Here is a 16,981-nt window from a genome sequence, read left to right on the forward strand (position 1 = left end):
ACGCCTTCTAAAAAAAGTTTTCTCCATATAGTTTTCTTTTCTATTAAACCACTAAGATAAGAAATGACGCACGCCTTCTAAAAAAAGTTTTCTCCATATAGTTTTCTTTTCTATTATTAGGTTCATCAAAAAAAGGACGCACGCCTTCTAAAAAAAGTTTTCTCCATATAGTTTTCTTTTCTATTATTAGGTTCATCAAAAAAAGAAGGGAAGCAGAGGATCTAAAAAAGCAGTGGCGTAGCCAGGATTTAAACATTAGGGGCCAAAAAAATTGCAGGGGTGTGCTTTAAGAGGTCATGATGAGAGCATTTATTCAAGCAATCGAGGTAATTTCCTTGAGTCGCTCAAATACATAGAATTATATAATCCGGATGTGGCTACTATTATTTTAGAAAATGCTCCATTTAATACAAAGTATACGTCTCCTTTAATTCAAAAGGAGATATTGCATGTTTGTGCAAATAAAGTTTGAAATTGTATTCATGAAAAAAATTGGAGAATCTAAGTTTTGCATAATTGTTGATGAATCAAGAGATGTAGCTAAGAGAGAAGAGATGGCTCTTGTGATTCGTTTTGTCGATGGCGTAGGTTGTGTAAGAGAGCGATTTTTTTATCTTGCCCATATTAAGGATTTGTCAGTGGCCACTATGTTTTCTAATCTATCTGACGTTCTTTCACATCATGGTTTTGATCTTTAAAATCTTTGAGGACATGGATATGATGGGACTAGCAATATGCGTGGTGAATGGAGAGGATTGCAGGCACGTTTTCTTAGGTTGTATCCTTTTATATATTATGTCCATTGTATGACTCATCAACTACAATTAGCGTTAATGACAGTTGCTAGAGAGGTAAATTATGTTCATGAGTTTTTTTTTCTAGATTTGACATTTCATCATTAATGCAGTTAACGCCTCTTCTAAGCGTCATGATGAGTTGCAAACTGCTCAAATAGATGAAATTGCACGCATGCTAGCCATTAATGAAATTAAGACATGTAGAGGTTTTAATCAAATGTGCACTTTAAATGAGCCGGTGATACTCATTGGAGCTCCCACTTTTCTTCAGTTTGTAGCATTCTAAGGATGTATAACACAACTTGTGTTATTCTTAAAAATATCAAAAATGACGGTGCTCGCTATAAAATAAAAGGAGATGCCAATGCAACTTTGAAAAAAAATTAGATTATTTGAATTTATTTTTATTGCTCATCTCATGAAATAAATTATGGGCATTACTGATATTCTTTGCCAAACTTTGCAGTAAAAATCTCAAGGTATCGTGAATGCAATGCGTTTAGTATCAAGTACAATGTCACTGATTCAAACCTTGAGAGATGATGGGTGGGATTCTTTCCTTGAGAATGTGATGATTTTTTGCTTCAATCATGAGATTGTCGTTCAAAATTTGGATGGTCCATATTTTAAAGGACGAAGTCGTCGCAGACTAGATTGTATCACTGCTAAACATCATTACCATTTTGATATATTTAACGTCACTATTGACTTTTAGTTACAAGAGCTAAATACAATGTTCAATGAGCGAGTGATCGAGCTCTTGAAACTTAGTGTTGTTTTGAGTTCGAAAGATGGGTACAAATCTTTTGATATTGAGGATATTTGTACTATTGCTGAAAAGTACTATCCTTGTGATTTTACAGAACAAGAGAGGATTACTTTGAGATTTCAGTTGCAACACTTTTATATTGATGTGTCAAAAACATCAAGAATTGGAGGGATTGTCATCTATTTGCAGAGCTATGTAAAGGGTTTAGCAAAGATGGAGAAATCCATGACTTATCCTCTTGTTAATAGATTAATTCGCTTGATTTTGACTCTTTCGGTTCCTATCGCAACTACCGAATTAGCATTTTCGGCTATGAAGCTTGTGAATATTAGATTACGTAACAGGATGAAGGATGATTTCTTGCTGACAGTTTGCTTATTTTTATTGAGAGAGATATTATGAAGACCTTTGATTTAGTTTCACTGCTTGATGTTTTTTGTTTCTCTTGAAGAGCGCCATGCACAATTTTAGGATTAATGTTTTCACTGAGGTTTTTTTATCAAACTATATACATACATTTTCATGATTAGTTTTATAATATATTCTTTTCATCCTCATACATATATATTTTTGGCCCCTAATGTTTAAATCCTGGCTACGCCACTGCTTTTTTAGATCCTCTCCTTCCCTTCTTTTTTTTGATGAACCTAATAATAGAAAAGAAAACTATATGGAGAAAACTTTTTTTAGAAGGCGTGCGTCATTTCTTATCTTAGTGGTTTCTTGTCCTTAAAAAAGCTCTTTTGTCCTTAAAAAATAAGAAGTTTATCTCCAAGCTCAAAACTCAAAAATGGGTTGGAAAAGTAGAAAAATCGAACAAGCCTATTTCTTTTCTTACAATTACTTTTCTAAGAAACTAACCAAACAACCTCAGGAAAAATTCATAGAATTGTTATTCTTTTCATCTCACTTGTGGGTCCCAATTCATGTGATTTAGCCTCTTTTCCCATGTTTTTGTTGCAAACCAAAAAAAAAATAGAAATGGAAGCGGGAAATATATTTCCGCAAATACAATTTTCCCTCTTTTTTTTGAAAGCCAAACAGACCTTTCTCCCTAAAAAACTAAAATGAAAGAAAGTGGAGAAAAGGGGAAATACAACAAAAGGGTTTAAAACAGATTGGGCCTTTCGAAAGCCCAGCCCAGCCCATAACCAAATGCAGATTTTAGCCGTCGGATTAAAAAACGAGATAGAAACCCTAGATCAAAACACCTAGGGTTTTTGTATATAAACTACAAAAACACGCCGCTCCCCAAAAATCTCTCTCGTTCCTCTCCTCCATTCGTCGAAGGCGATCACAGAACGAGCACAATGGTAAGATTTCCATCAAATTCTCTCTCTCTCTCTCTCTCTCTCTATTGATCCTCAGTCGATCTTTATCTCTTTGCACAAACCCCAATGATTTCAGTTTGTAGTGTTTATATTGTTGCGTGATTCATTAATCAAGTACTGAACACTTTAAATTTTGTATGAGATTCAAATTTTTGATGGGTAGTGATTCAAATCTTGTATGAACCGTGGTTAGCTGTTTGAAGGATATTTTCAGAACTAAATTTCGAAGTTGATTGTCCCTTGTTTCCGTGAGAAGAGGATTAAACCCTAGGTTTTTGTTTGAACTATAGAATGACTTATCTTAAAGCTGATTACTTTCGAGATTAGTGAGACTGTTAATGTAATTTAACTACTCTTGGTTCATGTAGTTAGCGTCAAGAGCCTCGTAGCTTTGAAACATCAAATTATATGATGATTAGTGATGTATCACTTTGCACATAATTATCTATTCATGATATCCTTGTACTTAACCATGAGTTTATCCCATGAACTTTTAGGTATTCGTCAAGGCCCAGAAGTCAAAGGCTTACTTTAAGCGATTTCAAGTGAAATACAAGAGGAGGAGAGGTATTAGTTGATAACTATCTTATGTTACTGTATTCGAATTTTGTTGGTCAAACTCTCTTTTGGTTTTATTTAATGTGAAATTTTATTGCTGGACCGTGCAGACGGCAAGACTGATTATCGTGCACGCATTCGTCTGATTAATCAGGACAAGAACAAGTACAATACTCCTAAGTATCGATTTGTTGTCCGATTTGTATCCTGAAATCTTTCATGTTTATTATTAAGAGTTTGTTGTATATTATGTTTGTCATTTTTGTTGTGCTTGTTAAATTCTTAGCCATTGACTAGACCAACAAGGATATTATTGCACAAATAATATCTGCAAGTATTACTGGTGATATTGTTATGGCTGCTGCTTATGCTCATGAGCTGCCTCGTTATGGTCTTGAAGTTGGTCTAACCAACTACGCTGCGGGTAATTTTGCATTATTGCGCATGATGTTGTTGCTGTTTTAGTTGAGCCGGTGTTTTGTTCACATTCTAACCTTTGTAACCAAATATTAGCATATTGTACTGGTCTTCTGTTGGCTCGCCGTGTCTTGAAAAATCTTGATATGGACGAGGAATACGAGGGGAATGTTGAGGTAATTTTTACAGTACTGTTTTTCATATCCAGTTAAGTTTGAGCCTTTTAATTGACTAGCGTACATTCTGTTTAGGCAACCGGAGAGGACTTCTCTGTTGAGCCTGCTGAGAGCAGGAGGCCTTTCCGTGCTCTCTTGGACGTTGGCCTCGTTAGGACCACCACTGGAAATCGTGTTTTCGGTGCTCTCAAGGTATACTTTCTTAATACTGAATCCATATCTGATTGTATACTTAATGCTGAATCCGGTATTATTCAACTAATTATATCTAGCAACTAAAATTTGTGACTACATATTGAGCTGGAGCAGAGATGATGGAGCAATGTTTAGTTATTCAATCTGTTACGGCAATTGTAGTGTGTTCTATAAAGTGTATGTACATGATTAGGGAGTAAGCCAGGGCATTTTACTGGTGGTTAAATATTATTAACATTCCTTTCTAAGAAGTATCTCATGTCAGTAGATTCCTTAAATTTTAGGGGGGTTCTGTAGCTGAGTAACAGCTTGACCTATGTTAGTGAGTTTTTTTAGGCAACTTGGGAGGTAAAGGTGGACAACCTGTTATAAAGCGACAATATCGTCGCAGTACGGTGCCAGATATTTCACTTTTGCAAGGATTTTTTTCCGTTTTATCTTCACAAACCTCATCTCGTAGGTGAGGTATTCCTTCCTCTATGGGTCATTGATTCAACTTCATGTTTGACTCTGTCTTTTCCCTTCGCACCGCAAGTGAATGTGAATATTCTCTTCTGCTTTTATTATCTAGTATAAATTAAGATTTATCTGAAATTATCCTCCTGCGTTTGGGAGAATGTACAGTACAATCTAAATAGTTTTTTTCTACATTCCTCCGTCTAATTTCATTTGCTTAGTTTCTTCACCAATATTTTTTAATTTGAGAGTTCATAAAGCAAATGGAAATCAGGTTTGCTTATATTTTTGAGATGAATTACTAGAAAGGACAGTGAAGTAGGCCTATTAAGTACATAATGAAGTTAGCCCTGTGAGGATACATGATTCAACTGCTTCGTTCTACTTCCAAGTGTTCAGATACAATGAGATGATAGTGTTCATTAGTAGACTGTGGACAAGTCACGCATTATGAAGGTAATAGTGTTCATTAGTGGAAAATCCCAACATTAGCTAAGTTTCAGAGCTGTGAGTTGAAGTGGTGTGCGAAGCATGAAGTGGGGCATGCATTTCAGGGTTTTAGTTTAGTTTTTAGCTTGCAAACAGCAGGAGAAGGCTCTTTGCAAAATTAAAGTGCCAATAATAGCTACTAGCCAAAAAAGTTGCATGAGTTTAGGATCAAATATAAAATAGAGATATTCTTATATAAAGCAATCCATAAATCAATGACTACATCTTTGAGAACCATGGCTTAACGATAGACATCAATTTAGCAGAACAATAATCCTGTACAAATCTTCAAGATGCAGTTAAGTCGTCTATCGACTCTTACTTGAAAATAAACTTCTAGTGCCTCTCTAAAGCAGTTGCCTGAAGATCAGTGAACTGGTGTACTTATATCCCTCTTTTTAATCAATCTCATTCTATAAGCTATCTTATGTATTGCTTATAGTGTCATGAAATTATGAAGTCATGAGTGCTAATAGCCTAATACATACCTTACCTGGTCAGTTCATGAAAGTATGCTCTATGTTTTCCGGTCCTTGTTTTTTCTTCTACATCATGTCTCTTTAAGCCAATTTGTTGTTTGTTATTAAATTTTAATATTCCCTGCTCAGGTTTTACATCCATTCTCAGCTATGTAGGTCATACAAGTTCCCCTCTAGATTTCTGTCCTATCAATTTTGTTCCTATTTCTCTACAGCTGAATCTTGTTCTTGATTGCTGCAAGCGATAACTGATCTGACACCTTTATCTACATTGTCTCAACATTCAATTTCTCAACTTCGTGCAAATATTCAGTTGGTGAAAGGTTTTGCTGTATTGTTTCGATCTTCAGCTTCACCACATTTTCTTTATATTCTTGTTCTTAATTCTTTTGAATTGAGTAAAGTGCTCACTTTTTTGTAGATGCATCACATGGGAACAATTATTGGGCTAAAAATTTATGTGGATCTTTTCGTATTTATTTAGAAAAGTACAGATATTTGACCCAATGCATAGATTACTGAGTTTACTTGTGTGACCTTTTTTCTAACTTCTGTCATTATATCCAAATTTAGATCCAGGATTTCTTCAACCACAGCAGTTGTCTGGTGTTGGTATTCTTCACATTTCATCATAATCCTTATTTCTTTTACAATTAGCTACTTATGCGTGGATGGTGGTACTTGCACCAGTCTGTCTATTGCTTTGATGGTCTGGGGTGACCTCACCTCTAAATTATCAGCATTTGTTTTCTTGTCTATTACAGTTTAATTATTTTTAAAAATGTGGTTTTATCGAAGCTTTTTATAGGTGTTCGTCTTGACCTACCTAATCAATATGAACAATATTTTTATATTTGTGTTCATCTTGACCTACCTAATCAATATGAACAATATTCATCTGGGTTCGGCTTTCAACTTTCTGGCCTTATGCTTGATGAGCAGTTGTCGATGGTTCTCTAGGTAGGGCTTAGTTTATTTGTTCATGATTTCTGCGACTGGGAAATTTTTTGAAGATACTGCTCACTGATTTTTAGTCACTACATTGCATACCTTTTGTTCTAGTTCCTTTGCATATAAAATATTGCCAAATACTCAATAGGATTAGCTATGCTGTGTTCATTTTGTAATCAATTTTCCTTTTCTTTATGCAGGGAGCACTTGATGGAGGTCTCGACATTCCTCACAGTGAAAAGAGGTTTGCTGGTTTCAAGAAAGACGATAAGCAGCTTGATGCTGAGGTTCATAGGAAGTACATTTTCGGGGGCCATGTTGCTTCTTACATGAGGGTAAGACATAAAAGGCTTGTGTTGTTTATTGCTTCATTTTTATTTTTTATTTTTTGGTGTGCGTGTGTATGTGTGCTTTGTTAATGTTTGTAATTCTTCTTGCAGAATCTGATGGAGGACGAGCCAGAGAAATATCAGTCTCATTTTATTGAATACATCAAGAGAGGAATTGAGCCTGATAACATGGAAGAGCTCTACAAGAAGGTGCATGCTGCCATCAGAGCAGACCCGACTCCATTGAAGTCCACCAAGGAACCACCAAAGGAGCACAAGAGGTAAAGATCTTGCCTGGATTCTTATAAATCTAAGGATTAGTTGTGTGCCTGGATTCTTATAAATCTAAGGATTAGTTGCGCATTGGCCCTCCTCACTGCCCTTGTAGTTTTGATAGCTCTGATTGGCCCGAAGAGTCAAATATTAAACCTAGGGGGTCTAGTTCCAACAATGAAACTGAAGTGGTAGCAAGTCCAAAGCAGTGATACTGCAGGGTTATATGTGCAACTAACCCTAAATCTTATCTTAATTTCTTTTACAATAAGTAAATAATTTGTTGACTAATTCTGATTTCGTCTTTCAGATACAACTTGAAGAAGCTTACATACGAGGAGAGAAAGGCTAAGCTCATTGAACGATTGAATGCTCTCAACTCTGGTGCTGGTGGTGATGATGAGGATGAGGATGAAGATGATGAGTGAAGATGTCATAGAGTTTAGTTCTTTTGCTATGGGGTTTCATGAACTGGTTTTATTTGCTTTATTTGCATCCAACTCTGTTATTTCCTTGTCGTCGTTAGTATGGCCTGCTTTTGGTGATAAACAGAAGACTGTTATTGACATCCTCAACGATATTCCGAATTTTGACTTAGTTATATATAAACTGGCGTTTGCAGCTGATTTGTTTAAAGTTCTCTGATTGTGCTACGAATTGCTGAGTTCCTTGAGAAATCACTACTTGTTTAAGAAGAACGCATTTTGTACATGAACGTCCTAGGTCACTGAATTTTTGCTGGAAAACTTTTACTTCCTATTCCTATAGTCAAATTGAAGCAAGCAACCCGCTTGTACTCTGATGGCATCATATTTTGACCGCTTGCGTTTGTATGTATGCTGATATTGTAGGACGCATCGTGTTCTGTATTTACGCGTGACGATCAGTTGCCTAAGTAATTTTATAGTATCTGTTGTACCAGCAGTTTGTGATTTTTCCCTAAAACACATTTTATGCTTTAGTTTCTTGATTTTCTTGCGAGCTCTAGAAATAGCAACTTTTTGTCCTGTGAGGGGCTGTTTGGTTTGCTAAAATGAGGTATGAAACCTATTTCCTTCTCCTCACACAGTGTCCACCCTGGACTTTTTATTTCCCTTTTTATTTCCGATCGATTTCTTGTTTGGTTCGCAGAGAGACTTAGGGTTTGCATTAGCGAAGAAGAAAGAAACGAAACACATAGTTGCATTTTATCCATGTACCCACACTTCCATATCACAAATAAAAAAAAGCTATGGTTTGAATTGCTACAAGATATGATCCATCAGTAGGCTGACCAATAGAATGCGACTTGTATTCACATGTGGACCTAAATATTATCCTTGCGTGGCTCTGTCATTCCAGTTTTGGTCTCTTGAAAAGAAATACTTATTAAACTTTTCTCCCTCTTTTTATACATTTCTGAACCAATGATGGCCAGTTCCTTAGTTCCTCTACCAACTCTCTCTCCATCACCAAAGAAGAACATCAAGCTGATCCCTGCAACTCCAGGCAACAAAGCTAGTCTCAGAAGGTTATTAAATATATATTTACGTTAAGTGTTCTGATTTTTTTTTCCTTTGGGTTATTCTTCTATTTGATACTAAATTTATTTTGTTTTAATATATATTAGACACTCAAATCTCCATATTTGTCATTTACACCTCCGAATCCATTAAGTTGTTTAAAACGAGCGTGTGATTCGCCGTGTTTATTACAAGTATGAAGATGTAGGAGCCCAACGGAAAATAGTCTGAGAAAAATTCCATTTTATAGCTTATTTGCTCTACTGACGCAAATTTTATGGATATATACTGTACAGAGAATTCATGCATGGTTTGCTTTCTGTTGGACTAGTTTCTTCTTCAACAGTTGAGAGTGCGAATGCTGCCGCAAGGAGACCCCCACCTCCGCCACCAGAGGAGAAGAAAGATCCTTCGATAACGGGTTTGAGGGCAAAAATTCTCGCGAACAAAAAGAGGAAAGAGGCGATGAAAGAGGAAGTCGCCAAACTAAGAGAGAAGGGCAAGCCTGTGAATTGATAATTAATTGTCTTTCTGATTTCAAAACTCCTATAGAGAACCTTTTATTGGATTTATTTGAGATCTTCTTTCTCTAATCTCTTTTGTTATGTATTTAGGCAACATGAGTCTATTCTACCTTCATTTTATTCCCACAAAGAGAAGATTAACAAAATATTGTATATTGATCAGTTGTCTTTCGGATATATAGGGTAAAACATGTGCATTTTGGCGTTTCATGAATATGCAAGCAACAAATATGTAGCCATCTTTGATGAAATAATTTAGGTCTTCAATCATTGCATTGAAGAGAAATTTTGATATATAGACAAGCATGAAGGATAATATGCATTTTGGCATTGTCTTATTAATTACACACTGGGTGATCACTGGATTGGTCATAAGCAGAAAGAGTGCAATCAGCAATCAGCAATCAGATATATTTAGAGATTGGTGTTACTGTATATATTTGGTATCCTTAAATAAACATGAAACTGGAATCAAGTACCCAATATGTACACAAACACACACACACACACAGAGAGAGAGAGAGAGAGAGAGAGAGAGAGAGAGAGAGAGAGAGAGAGAGAGAGAGAGAGAGAGAGAGAGAGAGAGAATCCATATGTTTATCTATAATATGAAGTATCATCATTTTAGCAGTGCATTATTTGATAGATCAACCATCTTGTTCCATAAATGTTTTGAAGTAAACATAATCTCAGAGTATTTATCACAGTATCATAACACATAAGTTATACACCAGATGTACCATAGATTTTAGTTGAAGTAAAAATTAAGTGTTTGTTCGCCATGTGATACCTAGATAGACCTTGAGTTGGCAAATTCCACGGATGTGTCACTTTAACGCACATAGAGTAATAGAGTAGAACCGTACGTGATACTAATTTTGATAGTGGTTTGAGCTAAACAACGTGCTACAATTAATCTCACAGGCTCACAGCTTATACCGCACATACCACACAAACCGAAGTTCGATGGCAAGATCAATTTTGGATTGTGGAGGTGTCAGGTGATGGATGCTTTGGATGCACAGAATTTGGAGGAGACTCTTGAGTTAAAAGAGAAACCCGCTGAGTTGGAGGATAAGGTTTGGAGAAAGATGAACAGTAGAGCTTGTGGTGTTATTAGGTCATGCTTGACGCCGGATCTTATTTATGATGTTATGAACGAGACGTCGGCGAAGAAGATGTGGGAAACACTCAATGAGAAATATCTTACGAAGAGCATTGAGAATCGGCTTCACTTGAAGAAGAGATTTTACCAGTTCAAGATGAAGAGAGGGGTTTCCATCAGGGAGCATGTCAACAATTTCACTAAGCTACTTTCAGATATGGCCAATGTTGATATTATAGTTGAGGATGAAGACAAGGCGATGCTACTTCTGTGTTCGTTGCCCGAAGATGATTATGGTACGTTCGTTCTCACTATGATCAATGGAAGAACTACAGTTAGCTACAAGGAGGTGACCTCAGCTTTGGTGAACTATGAGTTGAGGAAGAGTGATGGTGAACCCTCCGAGAAGGCATCGGGAGATGCGTTAGCAGTTCGAGGCCGAGATCCAAACCGTCGTCAGTTTAACCGCTCAAAGTCAAAGAATAGGAGTGCCTATAAGAGTGTTGGTAGAAATCAATGTCGGTATTGTAAAGAAGAAGGACATTGGAAGATTGACTGCCCAAAGTGGAAAGAAAAAGCCGGAAAGAATAAGGGGAAAGCTGCACAAGCTTCAGAAGTGAATGTTGCAAAAGCTATTGGTGAGCATTCAGATTCAGATTCTTCAGGCTATTCATGCCCTGCTTTACCGTCGGTTTGCTATGCGGATTCCACGGAGTGGATGATGGATTCGGGAGCTACATATCACATCTGCCCTAAGAGGGAGTGGTTTTCTAGCTTTGAGGAGCTGGAAAGAGGGGATGTCGTGCTTATGGGTAATGATCACGTATGCCCTATTGGTGGTATTGGTTCAGTCCGGATCAGGATGCATGATGGTGTAGTGAGGGAATTGAAGGAAGTGAGGTTCGTGCCGCAGTTGACGAAGAACATCATTTCTCTTGGGACTTTGGAGGCAGCAGGATATCGAGTGATCTTAGAGGATGCTACAGTGAAGGTCACGAAGGGTTCTATGGTGGTGATGCGAGGTGTCAGGGAAAACTACCTATACTACTTGAAGGGCAAGACAGTTACAGGGGGTCTGGCAGCTTCTATCACTACAGAGGAGGACACTACCACCTTATGGCACATGAGACTTGGACACACAGGAGATAAGTCCCTACAGTCATTGGCTAAACAGGGGCTATTGAAAGGTGCTAAGACCTGCAAGATGGAATTGTGTGAGCATTGTGTACTTGGGAAGAAGACTAGAGTGAAGTTCGGCACCGCTGTTCATAACACCCAAGGTACATTGGATTATATTCACACGGACGTTTGGGGTCCTTCCAAGAACACATCTCTTGGTGGGGCCAACTATTTTGTCACTTTCATTGATGATTATTCCAGGAGGAATTGGGTATACCCGATGAAGCATAAACATCAGGTCCTGGATATTTTTGTGGAGTGGAAAAAGAAAGTGGAGCTGCAGACAGGTAGAAAGGTGAAGACTCTACGTTCAGATAACGGTGGAGAGTACAAGAGTGATCCGTTTCTGCAGTTTTGCCGGGATCACGGCATTAGAAGACACTTCACAGTTCGAGAGACACCGCAACAGAACGGGGTGGCTGAGAGATTGAACCGTACCTTGCTGGAGAAGGTGCGGTGTATGATGACGCAGAGTGGATTGCCTAGATCTTTTTGGGCCGAGGCGTTGGTTTATGCGAGCCATCTTGTGAACAGGTTGCCGTGCACTGCGATAGACGGGAAGACTCCTTTGGAGCGTTGGTTTGGTTCGGTGGCTAGTGACTATGAGTCGCTTCGGATATTCGGGTGTCCAGCTTATTATCATGTCAGTGATGGCAAATTAAATCCGAGAGCGAGGAAAGCAGTCTTTGTGGGATTTAGGGATGGAGTCAAAGGCTTCAAGTTATGGGATCCACAGGACAAGAAGATAGTTATTAGCAGAGATGTCACATTTGACGAGGCGTACATGATGAGGCCTCGAGCCCCTCAGCAGGTGGAGGGAGACCAGACAGGAGAGATATCGCAGCAGGTGGAGGATGATGTGACTCCACCCACTCCAGAGAACACTGTATCCATTGAGGCTCCTACAGAGGTGACACTGGGAGGAGATGAGATGACAGATGGGCAGATACAGGATACAGTAGATCATGGGACTCAGGAACAGGGTCATGTTCAGAGGACCATTGCAGCAGATAGACCGAGGAGAGAGATTCGTCGGCCAGCTAGGTATAATGATGTCATGGTCGCATATGCATTATCAGTGGAGGTCGTTGATGATATGGTTCCAGCCACATTCAGGGAGGCAGAGTCTAGCCCCGATTCGATCAGGTGGAGGGAAGCTATGGAGGAGGAGATGCGGTCTCTTCAGAAGAACGACACTTGGACACTTGCACATCTACCTAAGGGTAAGAAAGCTATTGGTTGCAAGTGGGTATATGCGAAGAAGGAGGGATCTTCTATTGGGGACATTCGGTTCAAAGCCAGATTAGTTGCCAAGGGATATGCACAGCTTGAGGGCATTGATTACAACGAGGTATTTTCACCCGTTGTGAAGCATTCGTCGATTCGGGAGAAATCCACTAACACAATCCGGTTTGGAAGCCGGAACTTCTTCTACACACTCGGTTTTCTAGCTAACCGAAAACTCTACAACTCACACTCTTGCAATCACACTCTACACCCACTAAGTGTTGGGCCTAGCCGTGTCTCCTTCAAGTGCTCGATTACAACCTCTCCCTAGGAACGTCAACCGACGCCACTCCTCTTGGGACGATCCCCGACTCTCACCACACACTTCTCACTCGGTGTACAAGTGTGTTACAAAGTGATCTCACAATTAAGCACAAATACAGTAAATGATTGTTCTCTCTAACAAGGTGAGAACTCAATTTAGCACAACTCAAAGTTACAATCCCACAACCCCAAATTATACTATGAATGTAAATACAATAAGCTCAATAGGTTGTGTGTGAACAAAGAGATATAAATCAAAACTAAACTCAAAAAGCTAGAGCTTGAGTTTAGAAAACTTCTCAATTTGATAACAAGAGATGGAGGGATGATAGTTGGAAGCTCAAACTTCAATAGATAATCTCCTCAAGCTCTTGTGGAATTTTATTCACCAAAACAAACTCTCAATTTGCTTAAAAGCTTTTTAAACACACTTAAACCAAACTAAAACCCTTGTTAAAAACTTTATTAAACTTGATTAAAAACTCTCTTAGTTAGTTTGAAAAGACATCAGCAATGGGGTATATATACCCACTAGAAATCTCAGCAAAAACCCAAGTCAAAAGACAAAAACAGCCCCAGTGAATCAGCTCAGAAAAGAGCCGTTGGAAGCCAACGGTCAACTTGTCGGTCGACCGAAAATATCGTCGGTCGACCGCGATGAAGATCCCAACCTGGGAATCGAGCAGAAACAGCGTCGGTCGACCGTACCGGTCGACCGGAGGAAATTTCGGTCGACCGACCAAAATTTCGGTCGACCGACCAAAATTTCGGTCGACCGACCAAAATTTCGGTCGACCGACCAAAATTTCGGTCGACCGACCAAAATTTCGGTCGACCGACCAAAATTTCGGTCGACCGACCAAAATTTCGGTCGACCGACCAAAATTTCGGTCGACCGACCAAAATTTCGGTCGACCGGATTACTGTAGCAATGCACAGCAATTTTGTAAAATCAATTTAAAATAGTAAATGAACTCCAAAAATTATGAAATTTTGTGGGAATGTTCTAGACATGTAGATTAACATGTCAGAGAAAGAATTTCTGAAAAATCATTTCCCAGTTGAGAGAAATAAATGTTTGAACACAAAAATACAGTTTCTGAAAATCTGCTGTGATACACGATTTTGTAAAATCAAGTAGGCACAGTAAATCAACTCCAAAAATAGTAAAAACTGGAGGAAAGTTTCTAAACATGTATATAAACATGTCAGAGAAAGAATTTTTCAAATATCACTTCTCATTTGTAAAAACTCATCAGTTTTGTAAAACATGCACGAACATGTGCACGAACGAAAACGTGAATTTGTAAATTCCTTTAAACATAACAAATCAATTCCAAACTTGATGAAACTTTGAGAAATGTTTGCAAATGATATTTTGAACATGTTACAAAAAGAATTTTCCAATTTGCATTTCCCAATTATGAAATCTCATTATTTTGCAAAAGTGTTCAAAACATAAAAACCCAAAACCATGCATGTATATATATAACTATATATATACATAGAAACCAAATACGTGTGTGTATATGATATTGAGCTTAGAGTATCTAACACACATAATATAAAACCTAAACTAAATTACCCAAGCAATCTTGATCTTCAACGAAGCTCTATCTTGGTACACTTGCGGATGAAGCTAAACTTGGATCTTGAACTTGAATTGTACGATGCTTCACTCCACAATTCCGCCAACCTCCATTTGATATCGTCGTTATGGCGCAATCCATCCATCCTCCAACAACGTTGTTTGTCTACAATAAATAAGAAAACACAAATACTAGACAAACAACATTAGTGGTAAATTGTTTGTTAAACATCATCAAAACAAGAAGGCCAACAATCTCCCCCTTTTTGATGATGACAAACAATTTACAAAAAGGAATATATGCATGAAGGAAATGAATATACAAGTTCCAATAAACATGCATATAAGCAAACAAAATAGATATACTCACAGTATTTCTCCCCCTTTGACAACATCAAAAAGGGGACAAAAAGAATAAGAGAGCGAAAGCTCCCCCTACCAATATGCATGGGTGAGTATAACACATAGAAGGATATAGGGATTGCTCCCCCTATCAAAATGCCATATAGAATATACAAAATGAAGATCATGGCAAACATATGTGAGCAAACATAGATGGAAAAAAATGCTAAACACAACTCACATACATAAAGACAATGAGAATATATATAAATAATGCACAGCTTGAGGGCATTGATTACAACGAGGTATTTTCACCCGTTGTGAAGCATTCGTCGATTCGGATTTTATTGGCGTTGGTGGCACAGTTGGATTTGGATTTGGTCCAGATGGATGTGAAGACAGCCTTTCTACACGGTGATTTAGATGAGGAGATCTACATGACACAACCACAGGGTTTCAAAGCTGCAGGAAAGGAAAATTTGGTTTGTAAGCTGAAGAAATCTCTTTATGGTTTGAAGCAGTCACCAAGACAGTGGTATAAGAGATTCGACGGCTTTATGATTGGCCGAGGGTACACAAGGAGCCCATATGACCCATGTGTTTATATGCACAAGCTACAGGATGGTGAGCTCATATATTTGCTTTTATATGTTGATGATATGCTTATTGCTTCCAGGAATTCTTCAGCTATTCGAAAGCTGAAAAAGGAGTTATCATCCGAGTTTGAGATGAAGGATCTTGGAGCGGCAAAGAAGATATTGGGTATGGAGATCGAGCGAGACATGGTGAAGGGGAAATTGAAGCTTACACAGAAGAGCTACTTGCAGAAGATGTTGAAGAAATTCAGCTTTGATGGCAATGCAAAAGCAGTTAGCACACCATTGGCTCCCCACTTCAAGCTTTCAGCGTTGATGTCACCTGTTTCAGTTGAGGACAGAGATTATATGTCGAAGGTCCCATATGCTAGTGCAGTAGGTAGCTTGATGTATGCGATGGTGTGTACGAGGCCAGATTTGTCACAGGCCGTGAGCATGGTATCGAGATACATGCATGACCCCGGGAAGGGTCACTGGGAGGCCGTGAAGTGGATTCTACGGTATGTTCGTGGCACCGTGGATGTTGGTTTAGTATTTCAGAAGGATGAGAAGGACGGGCAGGCTTGTATTGGTTATGTGGATTCAGATTATGCTGGAGATCTTGACAAACGCCGGTCTACGTCAGGTTATGCTTTTACATTGGCAGGTGCACCTGTATGTTGGCGTTGCACGCTTCAGTCCACAGTGGCTCTCTCTACTACAGAGGCAGAGTATATGGCAGTTACTGAAGCTATTAAGTAGGCTTTATGGTTGTGTGGATTATTGGAGGACTTGGGGATTGCACAGGGGACTATTCGGATATATTGTGATAGTATGTCGGCTATCTATTTGGCAAAGAACCAGGTTTATCATGCGCGCACAAAGCACATCGATGTCAGATTCCACTTTGTACGGGACGTCTTGGATGATGGAGATGTCATATTAGAGAAGGTCCACACAAATGACAACCCTGCAGATATGTTGACCAAAGTTGTTTCAGGAGTGAAATTTGGTCATTGTTTGAAGTTGTTGAACATCCTTCAGTGCTGAGGCCGTTGGCGGCCATTTGGGTGAACTACGTTCGGCTTGATTCCTTGGGCAAGAGGATACGTAGGCAGTCTTTAGATGCAGCCGGTTTGATCAGTTGATCAAGATGGGGGGAGATCGTGTTTCAGCTCGAGTATTGTTCCTGGACTTGTTGAGGAACTATTGGATGGTTTGGTGTCGGCTCAGTTTTGGTGGAAACATTCGCCGAGGTGGAGAATTGAAGGAATTTCAGCATCAGCAGCAGAATCAGGAAAAACAGGCGGCGGTCGACCGGTCCGGTCGACCGCATTCGTGCACAAGGGTTCCTGTGCGTCTGGAAGGAGGTCGGTCGACCGGCCCGGTCGACCG

At 38.8% G+C, this 16,981-nt stretch overlaps 2 protein-coding genes across 2 annotated transcripts; both read left to right on the plus strand.

Moving 5' to 3' along the window:
- LOC109825093 (60S ribosomal protein L5-like) lies at positions 2,727-7,856 on the plus strand. Its single transcript, XM_020391814.1, has 9 exons — positions 2,727-2,879; positions 3,395-3,464; positions 3,566-3,657; positions 3,753-3,879; positions 3,969-4,048; positions 4,124-4,240; positions 6,819-6,953; positions 7,059-7,228; positions 7,531-7,856. Exons 1-9 carry the CDS (start codon positions 2,877-2,879, stop codon positions 7,646-7,648), a joined length of 912 nt encoding a protein of 303 aa, XP_020247403.1. The 5' UTR covers positions 2,727-2,876; the 3' UTR covers positions 7,649-7,856.
- Positions 8,566-9,460, plus strand: LOC109825570. The gene is made up of 2 exons (XM_020392426.1): positions 8,566-8,730; positions 9,019-9,460. The coding sequence occupies exons 1-2, from the start codon at positions 8,627-8,629 to the stop codon at positions 9,236-9,238; spliced, it is 324 nt and encodes a 107-aa protein (XP_020248015.1). The 5' UTR covers positions 8,566-8,626; the 3' UTR covers positions 9,239-9,460.

This window comes from Asparagus officinalis, chromosome 10 (genome assembly GCF_001876935.1).
Source record: "Asparagus officinalis chromosome 10, Aspof.V1, whole genome shotgun sequence".
NCBI lineage: Eukaryota > Viridiplantae > Streptophyta > Magnoliopsida > Asparagales > Asparagaceae > Asparagus > Asparagus officinalis.